General features: G+C 37.0%; 1 protein-coding gene across 3 annotated transcripts in view; it reads left to right on the top strand.

The window, feature by feature from the left end:
• The window catches only part of pik3r3b (phosphoinositide-3-kinase, regulatory subunit 3b (gamma)), a 232,412-nt gene that overhangs the window by 102,765 nt on the left and 112,480 nt on the right, over positions 1 to 17,167 (top strand). For 2 of the 3 annotated variants that reach the window (XM_026147116.1, XM_026147114.1), the window contains exon 4: positions 12,650 to 12,781. The exons of the other annotated variant lie outside the window; for it this stretch is intronic. Coding sequence is in view for 1 of the 2 variants with exons in the window: in XM_026147114.1 (XP_026002899.1) it covers positions 12,650 to 12,781 (132 nt within the window). In the remaining variant the exon portion in view is untranslated. The remainder of the gene's footprint in view (positions 1 to 12,649; positions 12,782 to 17,167) is intronic. 3 annotated transcript variants of the gene reach the window in all.

Below are 17,167 nucleotides of genomic sequence, written 5' to 3'. Positions count from 1 at the left end.
TATTTTAGGGTCTTTAATTTAGAACATTAAGTGGCTTTAGGAGACTTTTGTTCTGATGTGGCACTTTGAAAACTAAACTGAATTGAATAACTGATAATAGTAAATAAAACCTTTGTTGGAACGGTGTTCTGATCAGTACGTTGCAGAGGCAGTGAAACATCAGTCTGCAGGAAGTATATCCAAGCTGCTTAAGTACTCTGCCTTCTCTGTTCTGCATTTGTGTTGCATGTTATGGAATAATATTATGTAACAGGGAGTTGTATATTGTACAGAAATTCTCACATTATTCCACAGCCTCAGATCCTGCCAACTGACATGATTGGCTGTGTGTGCTTTATTTGGTATGTTGCACGTGTACAGTATTTTCTTAGAAGAGTCAAAGTGAGCGTATAAGTGTCTGAGTTACTCTGAAAGGGTTTAGGAACATTACCTCATCAAATTGACCTGTGATTGGTACATGGCCTGAGAGTTGCCATGGTAACAGCTAGCCTTTTTTAGCAGACTGGTTCTGCCGTGCCCACACAGCGCTCAGTGAGTTGGCCCAGTAACACTGTGTGTGTGCTGGAACTTCTGTATCTGTGAGTACCAGCATGTGTTTCACACCTGAAGAGTGACAACATCCATCTATCTATCCATCCATCCATCTATCTATCTATCTATCTATCTATCCATCTATCTATCTATCTATCCATCTATCCATCTATCTATCTATCTATCTATCTATCCATCTACCTGCCATTGCCACCCTGGCAAATGGTACACACCAAGAGTGATGCTTGGTTGTTGGTGTACCCTGCAGTTTATTTCCTCCTGCAGCTAAAACATCTTGTTTGAGATAGTGGATCAACTGAGGATTTCACTAAAAGCTATTATAAGCTGTGCAAAAGTACTTTAGAGTTTAAGAATGTTCTTTCTGTGAAAAGTATAAAAGTAGTAGTGTTTTTTTTATTTTATTACAATGGGAAACATCTTTATTTTGTATGTGTACTAGTATCTCTGGTGTGAGGCCTCTGAGTATGTGTGTTTTATGCTTTTAACTGAGTTTGAAGTAGTTGCTTGTGATGATTACATGGACGTGCTCAGATATATGCAAACACACAAACACTGTGCAATGGCACAGAGTGGGCAGTGTCTGTTTTGGAAATGATGACTCATGTTCACTTAAACTGTTACAGAATATTCTGCTACACAGAATATAAAACAGTGTGCATGGAAGCATAGAGAGACACTGCAGATAGATGAGGACATACTACTTTGTTATCTTTGCTCACATTTTCCCATGAAATTATTTGGTTGCCTCTCACAGCAACAAGCAATCTACAACACCGGAACTCTTAAATAATATTATTTCTTTTTGCATTTTTTTAGTGCTCTTCAGTCTCTCTCTGTCTTCCCTTTTGAACTTTTATGTCCTTTTTTATTCACTCATTCATCGCCATTCCTTTTCTTCTCCCTTGTGCTTCAGTGACAGTGGCTGCTGAGTTCAGCAAAACAGAAATTAAAATCGCTCCTCTACTCCATCTTTTTCTTCCATCTGCATCCTTCTATTCTTTCTGTCTCTGCTACCAGTTGTCTCCCAGTCTCTGTCCTGCTATTGGTTGGAAGTGATGTCATCATCTTCCTCTGGGGTCCGTCAGTAACCTATTGGAATCCAGTAATTTTACAGTCAGCAGCTGCACATACTCATAAACAGCTGATCAGACATTCGTTCACAGTGGATGTGTGGTGGAAACAGTCAGTCAGGTGTATTACTGACACTATTTTACAGCGGAAGAAATGTAAGAAATATTGTGTTCTTGAGAAATAAAGTAAGAGCCTAGAGGTGTGGTGTGCTTTTATAGGAAAGAAGAACCCGTCAGAGACATCTGATTACCCTTCATTCTGTCATTAACCACCCCTCACTCCCATCTTAAAAGGTATTATTGATTGGCCCACCAAAACAAACAGAATTTATAGAGTAATTTCTCTTGTCACTTCATCTTATGGTGGCAGCAGCATCTGAGCTGATCTCTGTGTTCCAACCAATGACTGTATAAAGGTTTTTTACACTCATTGGTTGTAACAAGCTGTGGCTAATGCCATGACACCTCTGAAAAAGAGATACTGAAGGCTAGACCTTTACTCAAAAAATAACTATTTCAATGAACATAAAAAATAATGAAAAGGATTTTCATGTGATTAAATTAAATTTATTTTAGCATTATGCAATTCTGTTATTCAAATTTAATGTACTTGAGTTGGACCAACGTAATTAAATAATGATGAATCAACTTATTTACTCCAGTTGAGTCCAACTTAATTTAGCTGAGTTGACCCAACCCATGCAAATGAAGTTAGTCTAACAAAAATACTTAATGCTAATAGAAAGTAATAGATTAATCTGAAAATCCTTCCCATTATTATTTTAAGTTCATTTGAAGAGTTATTTTTGGAGTGTCCAATAAAATCTAGAGTCTGTTTAACATAAAACTTGAATGGCTTTATAACAACTTTCACGTAGCTGTCACTCCATCCATCCTCTTATCTTTATCAGAGTTGCAGGGGGGGCTAAAATATAACGACCACCCAATTTCATCTTTTTGAGTGTTCCAGGAGAGATGGAAATTGCAATGCTGTACGTTTTCACAGACAATCAAAACAATTGTGTTTGCGTAATTTGCAGAGTAAGAAAAAAAGGAATTGAATGTCAAGAGACACTATCAGACAAAACATGCTAATTCACATTTCCTATCAGAGAGCAACCATGCTGAAAAACCTTTCACAGAGAGTGTTTATCAAAGACTGTGTTATGAAATATGTGAATGAAAAGTACATTTATTTTGTTCAGGCTTGAACACACCTAATCACCATAATAATACAAACGGTTGTATTATTAAATATAAAAAAAAGTTTTTTTTTTAAAAAACAAAAAAAACAAACCCCCACAGTTTTTATGTTTCGAAAAAGGAATGAATGATTATTGGCCCCTGAATGATTTTCCATTAATAAATCTGGCACACTTGAAAAAAAGTCTGGATACCCCTGATATAAGCCATGACAGCATGATTTCCCAAACTTTAACCTTTATTGGCACCATATATTAATACTGTAGAAATTAGTTAGTTTCTAAATATAAATCTTTAGTGGTAGAAAGTCAGAGACAGGTAAAATTCATATTATTCATAGTTATATGATATAGTTTATATTCAACCTGAACAGACTTTGACTTTTAGGGCTGATACTGATACCAAAAACTCTGATATTACTATGGCAGCCAGTTTTCTTTATACATGTATATTTATTTCAGGAATATGTTTTGCAAACTGTTTAGCAACTTACTGTAAAGACAGTGACCCTGCTCCACTGTCTGCTCAGCTGTTATGCTATTCTGCTACGTGCTGCAGACTGTGCTTTGCTTGATATACTAGTGTCATGCATCAATATCTACTATTTTCGAAAAAATGCATCCATGTCCTCTGTACTGAAATCTTTTCATGTTTTCCAGTGTAACCAGTGGGGCTTTTGGGGAGCTGACACTCACAGGGGATTGATGTTTTTGTCAGTGTTAGCTAAAATCATACTGAAATGTGTTCTTCTCAGCAAATATAAATCCTAAACCAAAATGCTGCATAGCAGTTATGAGGGGATTTTTACAGTTCTGAAAAGTTAATTGGATCAATCTGTGTTTCAGCGAAGGACTGTTAAGCAGCTGTCAAATCATTTTAGCAAATAGTCTACAAAGAGTTTGCACAAATTAGACTGACCATAGCTGTGGCTTTCTGATCGCGTACTCCTATGGGAGAGCTTGTTCTTGGATCCACTTTTTTTTTTGCTCTTCTCATACTGGAGATTCCAATGCAAAGGGCTCATTGTATTTTTTCCCCAGACTGCCACTGGCAATCACATTAATGTTAGTATTTGGAAAACAAAGGAAAAGGAAAATGTGCAATAGGCAAAGTAAACTGTGTTAATGAAAAAATTCTGAAAGTGAGATGAGTAGAGTCCAGAACCAAATCATTGTAACTGTGGTAAAAGCTTAAGCATTTACTGAAACGTTGAATATTTCAAGTACTTTCCCAGTTATCCCATGGTGGAATACCCTATTAACCATATATAACATCATTTAACATCATATAAGGTAATCAGAAAACTGATCTGGATGTGATAATTATTTCCATTGTAAAAAGACAAATGTTTTTAACTCAGTATGCTGAAATGATGATGGGGTAATGCTTCTCTTCTCTTCTCTTCGCTTCGCTTCTGCTCACTTCTTCTCTCAGATGCTTATCTCTACCATATGTTGCCCTGTAACATGAATGACTAAAGAGATACCTGTGGCTCCACCGTCTGTTGGAAACACTTACACATACAGATTTCAGTTTTCTGATCTCGGATGTTTTGGGGCAAATTAAAACCTTAAATTCTTTGCAATCTTTTTCTAAACAATTCTGAACAATTCTGTGATCACAAGAGTGCTCTTGCCGTGTTCAGGCAGGTATCAAAATAACCACCACATCTGTTCTGTATGCCAGTGTGATAGTTTTTCTACTTCTCTCTTTCTCGCTCATCCCTGTGTTTTATTCTCTGTGTCCTCCTGTTCCATCTATCTGAGCTCATGTTGTGATATCAGAGTGTGTGTGAGCAGAATTCCAAGGACACATGGGTTGACACAGAGGTGACTTGGGGACCTAGCGGTAGTCATGGGAACTATATGATTATAAGCAAAAACACAAATTAAAATGGTTTAGACTAACATTATCACCCGAGGCACCAAACACACAACCATGTAACATACTGAAAGGGTTCCACCCAGACTGCAATCCTAAATTGGATGAGCAGAAGAAAATGAGAATTTTTTTTTCAGTTCTCTGTTTATATAGAATAAAATATATATATTTTCACAAATTTAAGAACAACACAACCCAATATATACTATTAAATAAACTAATGTTTATTTTGTGTCATATCAACACTATTTCACGCCATAAAACTGTAGACGGCTGGCTGTATTTGTTTAAAATGGATGGCCAAAAAGTTGAATATAGGAGGAATACGAGACAATAGTAAGAATAACAGTGACATAAGTTGTCTGCTTTAGGATGTTCCACCAACATTTGAGTTTAATGCTTCAGACTTGGAGTGTGAACATCTTGACATATTTCCTCACATTTGGTCTTGTTTTTCACAACAGCAGCAGAGCTTTTTGACTGCAGATGTTTACATCTGTAGCTGCATCTGGTTGTGGCGGATACTGTGGCTTCAAAGCAACAAGGTTCTTTGTTCCAACCTTCTAGTTGATTGTGGTCAATGACCACAACCAAACAGATTGTTTGCGACATGCAGACTACACACGATATAAGACCTATGTCATTGACCTGGAGGGTTTACACTTATAGGTCAGTGATATGGGTATTAGGGTAACTGGGGATTCTAATAGAGTTGAGGAAGACTGTGATACTGTGCGATTCTTTTTTTATGTTGATGATCAGTTTTGATTTTATATTCATTTTGTATATGCCACATTTATAACTGGAGTATATAAGGAATTGATAAATCAGGTAATCGGAGCAGTAGGTGCAGTAACTCACAAACTAGGCAAGTGGCTCCAGCAGATCCCAGGAGCATCATTTGGAGATCTCGGTCCAGATGAGTGCATATATATATATATATATATATGTATGTGGGTGTGTGTGTATGTGTGTGTGTGTGTGTGTGTGTGTGTAGTGTACATATATAAGCATATGTACCATGTGCGGAAGGTAGGAAGCACATGGTAAACTTGTACTCTAAATAAAAAGCACTTTTTACTTGAATACAAATTACTTTGAGGAGGAAAAATTTAGTTTATAGGCTGTAAAGGCAAGTATACATTAAAAAATAAAAAGTCATGGATCTTTTTATGTACATAAACCCAAGTGATCTGCAAGTCCATTAAAATAAGCAATAAAGTTTAAAGCAGGAATATTTCAGCAGCAGCAGTTACAGTCTCTTTAATGGCTTTTTTAAATATTCAGTTTTTCCGCAGTGATCTTGCAGTACTTTCATGTATTTAGTGGCATTAAATCTGTCATCTGAAAATTAAACTTGTAAAAACATACAATGCAATACACTTTATAACAAATACAACTCATACTATAGAGATATTACTTTCTGTAATACATACAGTACCAGCAAGCTGGGAACATTGTTGGCCCTGATGTCTAAAAGAAATTCATTCCATAGCTCTTTAACTCCTGGAAGTTACACTGTAAGCATCAGGGCAGTTTAGGCCTCCAGAACATCCTGGGGCATAAATAAGATCTGGGTCCGTGTAGATCGCTCTCACTTTTTGTGTCACAGAAAATGCAACATTAATATTTCCCCACAGCCAACAAATCCACTGAAAAGACACAAACCAGCTACAATGTTAACTGCTCCCACAAACCAGTCAGTGGTTGTAGGCATGGTTTGTGCCTGGTATGTTTATGCTATAGAGGTCAGTTGTTAGTTGTCACACATGCACTGGATGAAATTATGCCTCATTACCACGCACTGGATATACTGCTGCCAAAAGCTTTCAGGGATACATACAGTGTATATTAATTGGTTACTGAACATAGTGCCTTACAGATGTATGTTTGTGTATTATTTGCTGACTATATATGTTAAAGCTCTTTTTTCACTGTGCACCAAAGCATTTAGTGGAGCAGAACAGTCTATTAGTCTACTAGAATACCTAACTATTGGTCGTCAAACTAACACTTTGTTATTCTTCGCTCCACTTTAAAACTGATCTAAAACCAAGACTCTTCTGTAATCAATGAAACTGGCTACATAGGTGCTTTCTGCCATAAATAAACCAACAAATCAATAAGTCAAATGAACAAAAAACTACAAGATGAAAATATTAACAGATATAAAAGCTAGAACATATTTTCTTCATGTCAGATACAAAAATTAAAGAGAAATATATTACACACAATGTGTAATATGTATAGCTATTGCATCCACATAGACAATATAATTTAATATAACATATAATAATATAATATAAGGGTGATGAGTGAGTAGTGATAAGTAATATTGTAAGGAAAACCACAATATATATTTCCACCATATAAGTGTTAGTAACCAGAAAACAAATAATTTATACAAACAGGATGGGGCAAGCTAGCTTCTTTTTCAAAAGCTGGCTTACATAGCTTTCAAAAACTTCAAAATAAAAGAAAGGGGATTGTTCACTAGTAACGTATGACAGATGATTTTGCTCTCTTTGATCAATAAAATCAATTAAATAAGATTTAAAATAAAAATGCTAAAAAAAAGAGCTCTCAGCTATACCCAGAGGCACATGTAGCCTCCTTACCTGCTTACCTTCGTAACTATAGGGAATGGGATACATATTGTCATATTATCTCTGAAACTGATACATTAACTTATGTAAATAGTGTAATCTGTATCAGTTATATTAGGTGTGAGAAGAAGTGCTGACTGTTGCAATGGTAATCTGTAAATATTTGAATGCTTTGCCACATTTCTAGTTTCTCAAGAACTGTACTGTTTTGAGTGGCAGCCCTCTTTCATAATGGCATCGACTTAAATGAGAATCTTTTTTGCACTTCAATTGTTTGACAGCTAATTCTACCTTGCTTTGTCTCTAAGTCTCTGCTCTTACACCACAGTGCCTTCTATCTCTCATTCTGACACATTCACACTCCAATCAGTGTATCCAGTTAGTAGATGACCTGCTGTACTTCCTGAGCTACAGCCACCAAATGAATACTTTTCTTGTCCATGACATTAAAGCAAAGCTTTACCTAATTAACTTATACTGCTGTAAGCTTGCATGAGTCTGAGATTGTTTTTGGCCTTCAAATTTCCTTTGACTCTGCTGCAAGTTCAGAGTGTATCTTTGTTCTCTGTCAGTTCTAAATGTTACGACCTTGGACATCAAGTTCCTCTTTTATGTCTACATATACAGCTTCTGTACCTATACGTACTGATTCCAGCTTACACAAAATTCACTAAGTGTTCTGTTTTCAAACACCTTGCTGTTCTGACCTCAAGAATAATCTGGAAAACTTAAACAAGCCTTGAAGTTTATCCTGTTTGGTTTCTGTAAAGGACTCTGCAGTACTCAGCAAGTTCACTTCACCTTTATTTGTGTACCACCAAACAAGCACATCTCCTCTCAAGGTGAAATGTTTTATAGTTAAATAAAACTAAACTAAAAAATATAAATACATATTTAAGTAAAATTTTCTTTTAAAAAATCCCTTGTTTTTGTGTTTTAATTGGTGTGTTTCCTGGGACTTTGAATGTCTTTAAACTAATAAAAACTGGACTAAACCTTAAGATTTTCAAACAGTAAAAACTGAACTGAAACAGGAACACTCACTCAGGAAATTAAATGAAACTAAACTAAAGTCTGGTTATTTCTGGTATTTCTGCGTATTCAAACCCAGATCTGGATCATCAGACTAATTAGTGTGGATGCTGATTAAGCATTAAGTATTGTTCTTCTATTCTTTCTTCTATTTTATTATTATCTATTCCGTACATTTTTCGCCGACTATCTCCTTCAACACCATTCAGCTTAGAAAAACCATTCAATCACCATTCAATTCCTCTTCTTTTGGACATTACTGCTTCTACTTTTCTCACTTTTAACTTTTATATCTTTTTAATTATTCAACTTTATTGAACAAAAAATTATAATGTATTTTACGGGGGGGACCCTTCAAATTCTCATTCAAAATGTAGCCATCGCTGTCCTCTTTGATCCAATGTCATTATTATTGTAGTATATATTATGGGGTTCTTTCATAAATGTCATCATGTCCATATAATAAACTCCACATGCATGAAAACTCGGTAGACTAGACATTGCTGTCGCTCACGGTGAAAGAATTTTGTCAATACGACTTGTAGTTTTTTCTTGGGAAGCATTTGTTTCACAATAACTTTTGTCCAATGGGGGAGGGGGGCAACCAGGCTCACACCTGCCTGCTTAATGAGCTCTGTCTGTCACTCTGCCAAGATTCAACTTCTTTCAACTGTTGCTGTGTCCCCAATGTTTGCTCTACAGCCATCATTTTACCCTCAAAACGTAGTCATTGTTCTTCTCTTCCAACATTGTGTTTTTCAAAGCTCAGAGATTTAAACTTTTTGATTTGTGTGGCTCTAAGTAGGGGGATAACCTTCTAACTGACCCATAGAAATACATTGTATTTTTAGTCAGGAATTTGTCTCAACAGCAGGAAAGACCCCACTTTTTAAATTGCTTCTGTCATCACATTTTTGACACCACGAGGATAAAAGAGACACTGTTGTGTAGAACAATTCCTTGGGATCCTCACAGTTCAAAAGCTGTTTTGATGGAAGTTAGGGTCTAGGATTTAGATGCAGTCTTTCAACAGGTGCACCAAGGCAGATTTGACAGGGTTTTGCCACAGAATAACAGTATGCCAGTAGTTAGTGCAGGACAACTAAATAGGGTATTCTGATTGGCCTGTTAAATTCAAGCTTATTGTTCATTGGTGGCTTTTTCTTCCGCACACAGGTGGTTCAGATCTGGGCATTTGGAGTCAGATGATGACTTTTAGAGTCATCTTTTCTAACTGAATGATTAAAACTTACGGCATTCAGCTGTCTGTAGTGGATTTTCTCACATTTCAGTCATTCAGTGATTAAAATAATATGAGGTTTCAAGTTTTTTTTTATGCAGATGTTTTCTTTTGTCATTACTCGGCTTTTTCTAATTTACAAACATGTTAAACATGTTCGCTTACTGTTTAACTTCTTCTGTTTGAATCTCTGCTTTCAATAGTTCTGAACTTTTGTTTTCAGATGAAAATTTCTGTATTTTTCATCTCATTCAACATTTTTAACTTAACATGCAGCAATTATTTCATTTCAGCTGAACACATTCAGCTATCAGCATCAGTGTTGGTCAAGTTACTTGAAAAAAGTAATCAGTAACTAATTACTGATTACTTCCCCAAAAAAGTAATCCCGTTACTTTACTGATTACTTATTTTTCAAAAGTAATTAATTACTTAGTTACTTAGTTACTTAGTTACTTTTTAAAAAACACGATTTACAACCTGAAGAGTGATAAAGCGATAGATCTTTCAGCCCAATTCTACTTTTTCTACATAATCCATCATACAAAATGTAATCAAATGGAAAAGTCTCTTTTTTTAACTTGTTTTATCATTTTTAATCTTTTAACTTTATGCATCAAGCAAAAATTTAATTATATGCAACATTCTCTGACTTGAATAAATGAGTTTAACATTTAAACCTATTTTCTGCACATTCCAGCACATAAAATAAAATAATTTTTTGTGTTTACACTCACTCTTTCAAATAGATGCAAGTAAAACACAGCAGAACATAAATAAAGTCAAAGACTCAGCGGTCCTGTTGCTCTATTTTCACCTGTAAAGCAGGACTGCAGTAGGCGGAGGTTTACCCTGGTGCAGGTGTGCAGCGGTCAGTGGAAGGATACGGTAGTGTCTCTGTGAGTTTCCCATTACATCGTTGCGCTCTTGGTGCTTCCTTGGAAGTTTAGGGGTTTTTTTCGCTGTAAAAAGAAGTTTTCTTCCCACGCACGATGGACGCTAATGTTTTTGTCACTTTTTATGGAATCAAACTCAAAGTAAGGTCAGTACTTCCACGCTTTAAACCCACACTGCAGTTTCTTCAGAAAATGCATTTTCTAGTTTGTATCTGCTGTTGCTTTGTTCTTTGTGTAAATGCATGTATATAGTTTCTTCTGCCTTAATATATGTTGTAACTTCAGGTCTCGTTGTGTAGCTTTAATAAAAATCAGTTCACCTGACCTAAAAATAGTGTGTATACATAGTATTATTCATAAACATCTTACATTTCACCTACTCCAATCAAGTCAGTCAACCAACCCTACCAAATAGATCCTCTATAACATGTAGTAATAGCTAAACACTGCACTTGACTGTTAACCCCCCTCTCCTCATTTCAGTCATTCATTAATTAATCTGTCCATTTATCTGTCCTTTTGTTCCTTTGCCTAGCCGATGACTGATCCATAGCGAGGGTCAGACCTTGATGAATTGATGGAGTGATCAGGTGTAAAGAGGAAATTTGTGTGTGTTTGTGTGTATGTGTCAGCTTAAATCCAGAAATAGCTAAAATGTTCTTGACATTTGATTCGTTTTTAATGATTTAACAATTTAATTTCTTCAGTGACCAACCAGACAGATAACTGCATCACTAAAATTCTGGTTTGAAGTTGTTCAATTAGAATTTCATCAATTAATACTTCTGTGGTGTTTCATATAAATCTGCCTACATATTTTGAGTTTGTGACACAAATTCATTACAAAAAAACATTCTTACACAGACTGATTATGCTTCACCTAAATCAGTTCAGACCTGGAGCGCTAATGCTAATACTTATTAGCAAGCTTGATTAGCATTGGGAAAAGGTGGTTTGGGTGACACTGGGATGAGAAAAACAAGAAGGGAAAGGAAATGAAAAAAGGCTAAAAGAAAAGCAAACGAGGCTGATACAGGAATTTTTTAAAAAGACAAACAGAAGAAAGGTCAAGAAGGAAGAAGTCGAAAGGGAGCTGGGGGGAGGGGGGTTAAATGGGGAAGGATGAATGGAGGTAGAAAAGAGGAGGAAGGTTGGGGTGAAAGATGGAGGACAGCAAAAACGTCCTCTGACGCCATGTGGTTTGTCCTTTGCTAATCTGCTGAAGTACTCACGTAAGCACAAAGCAGGGTCATAACGGGGGTGTTATCTATTATTTTGTCTAGAGGAAGATAGATTTGTAAATTCTTGTGGACTGGGCAGTTGTGTTTTTTTATTGTTATCTATGGGTAACTAAAGTCCTTTCTCGCTTTCCCAGAAGCAACTGACCATGAGAGTTGATAAACCCTGATCAAGCAGATCACCAATCTCGCACTTTGCTAATATGGCATTTTGACCAGAACTAAAAGTCCATTACTCTGCCACGTTTCACTTTCCAATTTAATCCATCTGAACGAGGATGCAGAACTACACATGAGTTTGAATATCCTACTCATTGGTTTCTACACCATTTTTTATGCCTTTGCCTTATTCTTGGTCCCCTGCTACTTCAAATGCTAATAGATCTACTATGATGGTGATGACCTGGATAAATTTGCTAAATAAATATGACTTTTGCATAAAAAAATGAACAAATCAGTGTCCAAAACCTATCACCGTGACATGTGTTTTATTAAAATTCCACAAGAGTAACAATGTGAGCTATTGTGAACCATGGACATTTATTATGTAGGGGGAATTTGGTGCTTAGATTTTGAAATGACATTATGATAATCCAATAATAAGAGGATTTTTTTTGCATGATTCCTTATCTGTGAGTTACTTCCCACATCTAGTTTGATTTTTATTCCAGCCAGTGTCTTTTAGCAAGCAATTAACGTGAGGGTTTTCCTTCCCTGATCCCCCTCACACATTTTTGTGACTTTTCTGTGTCTTTTTTCTCCTCAAGTAGCGAATGCTAACAACACTCACGTTCACAAAGGTGGTCTGGTCTCTGGTCCTGCACCCTCAGTGACCTTGTTCTTTATTCCATCCATGGTTGGATCTGAGGTCATGAACACAGTAGCGCTTCTTGCTTCTCTGGGCTATGTCTGTTTTTTCTTGTCTTCCCAGATCTGCTCTCTGTGAATTTGAACCGATATGATGTGGTTGCTCTGACTGATGCTCTAAAAGGTTTCCTGCAGGACCTGCCTGCCCCCATCATACCTGCCACCATCTACAGTGAGCTGGTCTATACTGCTCAAGGTACAGTGTGCTACACAGTACAAACAACAGGTGCTCTGAGGTACACAGATACTTTTGGGTTTACACTGTTTTGGGCACTATGGACTGTGTTTCTAAGGCCTTATGAAATTGGACAGCAATTTTATTGCTTGTGCCTTTCAAGCCCCCAGTGGTAGTAGTCTTTGTATGTTTAGAAAGACATTCTGTGGATGCCTGTTCATAAACATCTGCTAACCATATTGTCATTGCTAAAAGAATCAAAGACAAACGGATTTAATTCATTCTTTGCCTTTCAGTTTCTAAGACACATTCTGATGCAACCTCTATTCTGCATGGAAACAATTTTGACATCCATCTGCCTATAATTCAGTTTCTGCCACTGTACCAAGGTACTTGTTTTGACCAGAGACAAGATGTCAAGGTTTTGAGCATGTTTGCTGTATCGTCACATCCGCCAGAATTTTGCCATGGATAAAAACAAGAAGAATATAATCCTCTGTCAGCTTTCAACATAAACTGTACTGAATTATGGTCTAGTGTCAGTCTCTGTCTCTGTCCCTCTATCTTTCTTTCATTTTTCATTTTCCATACACCTGACCTTCTTGCCCCCCCCCTTTTACCTGCTGTCCACTCCACCCAGCAGGTCCTCTTCTCCCTGGCTTTTAGGGACTCTTGAAACTCTAATCCATTTGTCATCAAGCCTCCCTTGATATCCTCCTTTTTTTTTGCTTAATGTGTGCACTGTGCATGGTGGAAATAAAAGACCTGTCAGAGACAGACTCACATTAACAGTGTCCGGCAGCTTCGCCTCTGTTTGTCTGCCCCAGGGCAGCTGTGGCTGCAATGTAGCTCCACCCATCACCAGTGTGTGAATGGGTAGATGACTGAATGTAGTGTAAAGCGCTTTGGGGTTCATAGGGACTCCGTAAAGCGCATTAAAATTTACTTATTTTCCATTAACAGATGTCATCCTCAAAATATCTATAATTAATAATGACAAAACAGTAAATCAGTAAACTATTCACCCTGCATTTTATGTTGCAGGTTTTTATACTCACATACATAGAATTAGTAAAAAGCCTTATTGTTCTGTCTTCATCTGTTGCTTGAAATTTGTTGATGTTGTAACACTTAAAATCCCCTCTCGTTAAATACTTTTCCTCTGGCTGTTCTTTTCTCCGGGAGTCATTTTCTCATCTGATCTGAATCCTTTTTTCCAGTCAGTGGCACATCATGGGAAATTCCCCTACATTATTAGAAACAAAGATAAAATGTTTGGAAAACTGAAGGGATTTTTTTCAGAAACCTTCTGTACTCTATATGAAGCAACCAGTGGGACGTGTTTTTTGTTTTTTGCCAAAGCTATGTATTAAAGAAATTAAAATTTCTCTGACATTGCCTGAGTAAGATCTGTGTAAGATGTAACATGACTGTTTAATTTAATCTATAATGCTTTTGTACATCACCTCAAACTTTATTTGAGCCTTATATTAGTCCAGTCATATTTCTATTTTTCCTATTTTAAAACTTTTTTGAATACTGAAAAATAACCTGTCATGAGAAGATGGTAATCCTGTATTCCTTCTCTCATTCGTTCAGAATCAGAATCAGAATCAGAATACTTTATTCATCCCGAGGGAAATTAGGATGTTCCTGCAACATCCTGATCACAGTTGACCTTTTGTTATCATGCCTGAGCCACTTTTCTTTCATAGCAACAGAAAGATCTAAGAAGTTGCTTTCTCATGTGTACAAATGCTCCTTAGTCCCTTAAAGTAACAATGTCTGCAGAGCTAAAGTCATTAGATTTGTATCTGAACATTTGTATTTTTTTTACTTCAGAAGTTTCCCATTCTACTTAAATATGTGGTCTGTGAATCACTTATCTTCTTTAATCAGAGGGCTTCGTTTTCCTCCAGCTTGTGTCTTCCTTATCCTTTCCCAGTCCTCCCCCCAGCGTTATTTTTTATGCTTCCAAGACTCATTCATTGCTTTTGTCAGCATTAGTTAACCTTAATGCTCTCACAGAGGTTATTATCTATGAGGATAAAGGCCAGCTGCCTGAGTCAGCCTGATCACTGTCCATCTGGACCTAAACGTGTGAGAGGGGGAAAAAGAAACGGCTTTTCATTTGGAGGGGTTGATGCATTCAAGGGCATTAATGTGCTGTTGTAACAGGCTCCAGCCTTCTGGCGTCATTATGTTCCCATTGAGACATGAGAGCATCAATGAGGGTCACCACTGATGTTGGCTGATTAGGCATAGGTCTCAATTTACATTCCAGATCATCTTAAAGGTGTAAAATAGATTCAAGCTACATCCATACTGGAAGCAATCAGCAGCAATGTCGTAACCAGGAACTCAAAAAATTAAATGAGATTCTACAGATCCTTATGTTCTTTTTGAACTCTATTTACCCGTACAGCGTTTCAAGTCCTTTGTCTACACACACACACACTAAATCAGTCAAAACTGCAATTTCAACTGAAATAAAAATGCATCTTATCTCCATGAAAACCCAGGAGATAAGAGGCATTTTTATCTCCAACTATGCTGGTCTGGTCCTAACCACCATAATGTCAGCATGTCTCACACACACTCTTTGGCACACCAAGGAGTCTAATGTCCAGTTGTCCAGTCTCTCAGAGCCCCAGGGGGTCAAACAGGCAACCCAAGTTCTCGCTTCAGCCTTGACCTCCATTGATTAGTTGGGTCAACAATAATCAATAACGACAGACGGGAGGGGGGCTGAATGTGCCAGTTGTCTGTGATCAGTAGAGATCACACAGAGCTAGGGCTGACCTAGGTAACATGACCTTCATTTAAACAAACCAAACACACATATATACACCACAAGTGTCCCCTTAACCCCCATGAGCCACCTCTCTGGGCAGGAAAACACACTCAATGTTTGTATGTTTTAAATGTATTTTTACATTTTATACAAATGTCTCAGTTTTAAACTTCAGTTTTACAGCACCAGGCTTTAAATTTAATTAAATTCTATAAAAACCTCTCCTCAGTAGCTTACATTGTTTCATTGTAACAAAATCCTTACTGGAGTCAAAACAACATAGTTACATTCACTGAAAATGATACATGGATGTACTAGAAATTATACAAAGGTATTTCACACATTGCAACATTTTTATCTGCCTCTTTCTGGCCTACTAAATATGTGTAAAGGTGTAAAATGGCACACTATTCTGAGATGTTGAGAAGAAAAAAAAGCAGACATAACACTTTAGGATGAATTTAGAGTATATTCCAGTTAATTTTACAAGCTTGGGTGTGATTTTAAAATGAGACTTTATTATTAAAAGGAATCAAATAAACTGAATCAGTAAAAAACAAACAAAATTAAACAGAAAAATTAAACTCCATGAGCAGCCAAATAGACTCAGCCATAGATAAAAAGACACGTTGTGTGGAGTGCAGTTAGGAGTCTGTTTGTCCATGGAAGATCAGCACTCTCCCACTGTGTCCTCCAGTCAACACACAGCAGTCTCGGGCACAGATGTTTTTTTTTATTTGCAGCTTCTTAGCCATGATAAAGGGCCTGTGCTGAGAGAGCTTGTCAATATGTCTGGTCCTTCTTGAACACAGCCCATTGTCTAAACCCTGGCTAGTACAAGAAAGGAATTGGTATATACCCTGCACAGCCTCCCATGGTGTCATTTTTATAACCATCCATTTATAGAGGCCATGCGATTTTCTCCTTACTATATATTAGGCTAGCTTACACGTTACTGGCTGTTGGACTAGGACTCAATGCAAATAACAATATCCTGCCAAGGCTTTACATCTCCTCAAAGTCAGCAAGCAGTTAGCTACGTGCTTAAATTGATATTGATGGTGCTGTTTCTCACCCGGCAGCACATCTATACTTCTGTTTAAAAGGAAAGCTGGAATGTTTCTAATGTGAGAAATGTTTGTGCATGTGCCATCCAGGGTGTCTGCTGAGCTGCACAGCATATCCTAGAATGCTCAAATGCATAAATTTTCACAATACTTTGTCTGATTACCACTGGCATTGAGTAACAGCAGGTTTGAAGTGCTTCTGTAAAACATTTAGTTTAAACGTAACGTGATGCTGGAACAGGAAGAAACCACTTGCCTATGAGACTTACCTTAGATAAAGGGCCGGTGATCAGCCCTCTATCTGTAATCTTTAAATGAAAATCAAATGTGTGGTTGACACACCTACTCATCACTGAGTCTAAAACAACAAGGAAAAGTGTCAGATGTCTTAACTTAGCCTTAAACTTGGACAAATGTCCCTGCAGCAGATCCAGTGACCAAAAGACTCTAAATGTTTCTGTCAACATAATAATAATGGATTGGATTTATATAGCGCTTTTCTAGGCACCCAAAGCACTTTACAATTCCACTATTCATTCACAGACT

The sequence above is a fragment of the Astatotilapia calliptera genome, chromosome 17 (genome assembly GCF_900246225.1).
Source record: "Astatotilapia calliptera chromosome 17, fAstCal1.2, whole genome shotgun sequence".
Taxonomy (NCBI): domain Eukaryota; kingdom Metazoa; phylum Chordata; class Actinopteri; order Cichliformes; family Cichlidae; genus Astatotilapia; species Astatotilapia calliptera.
This window is presented reverse-complemented; position numbering and strand designations above follow the sequence as displayed.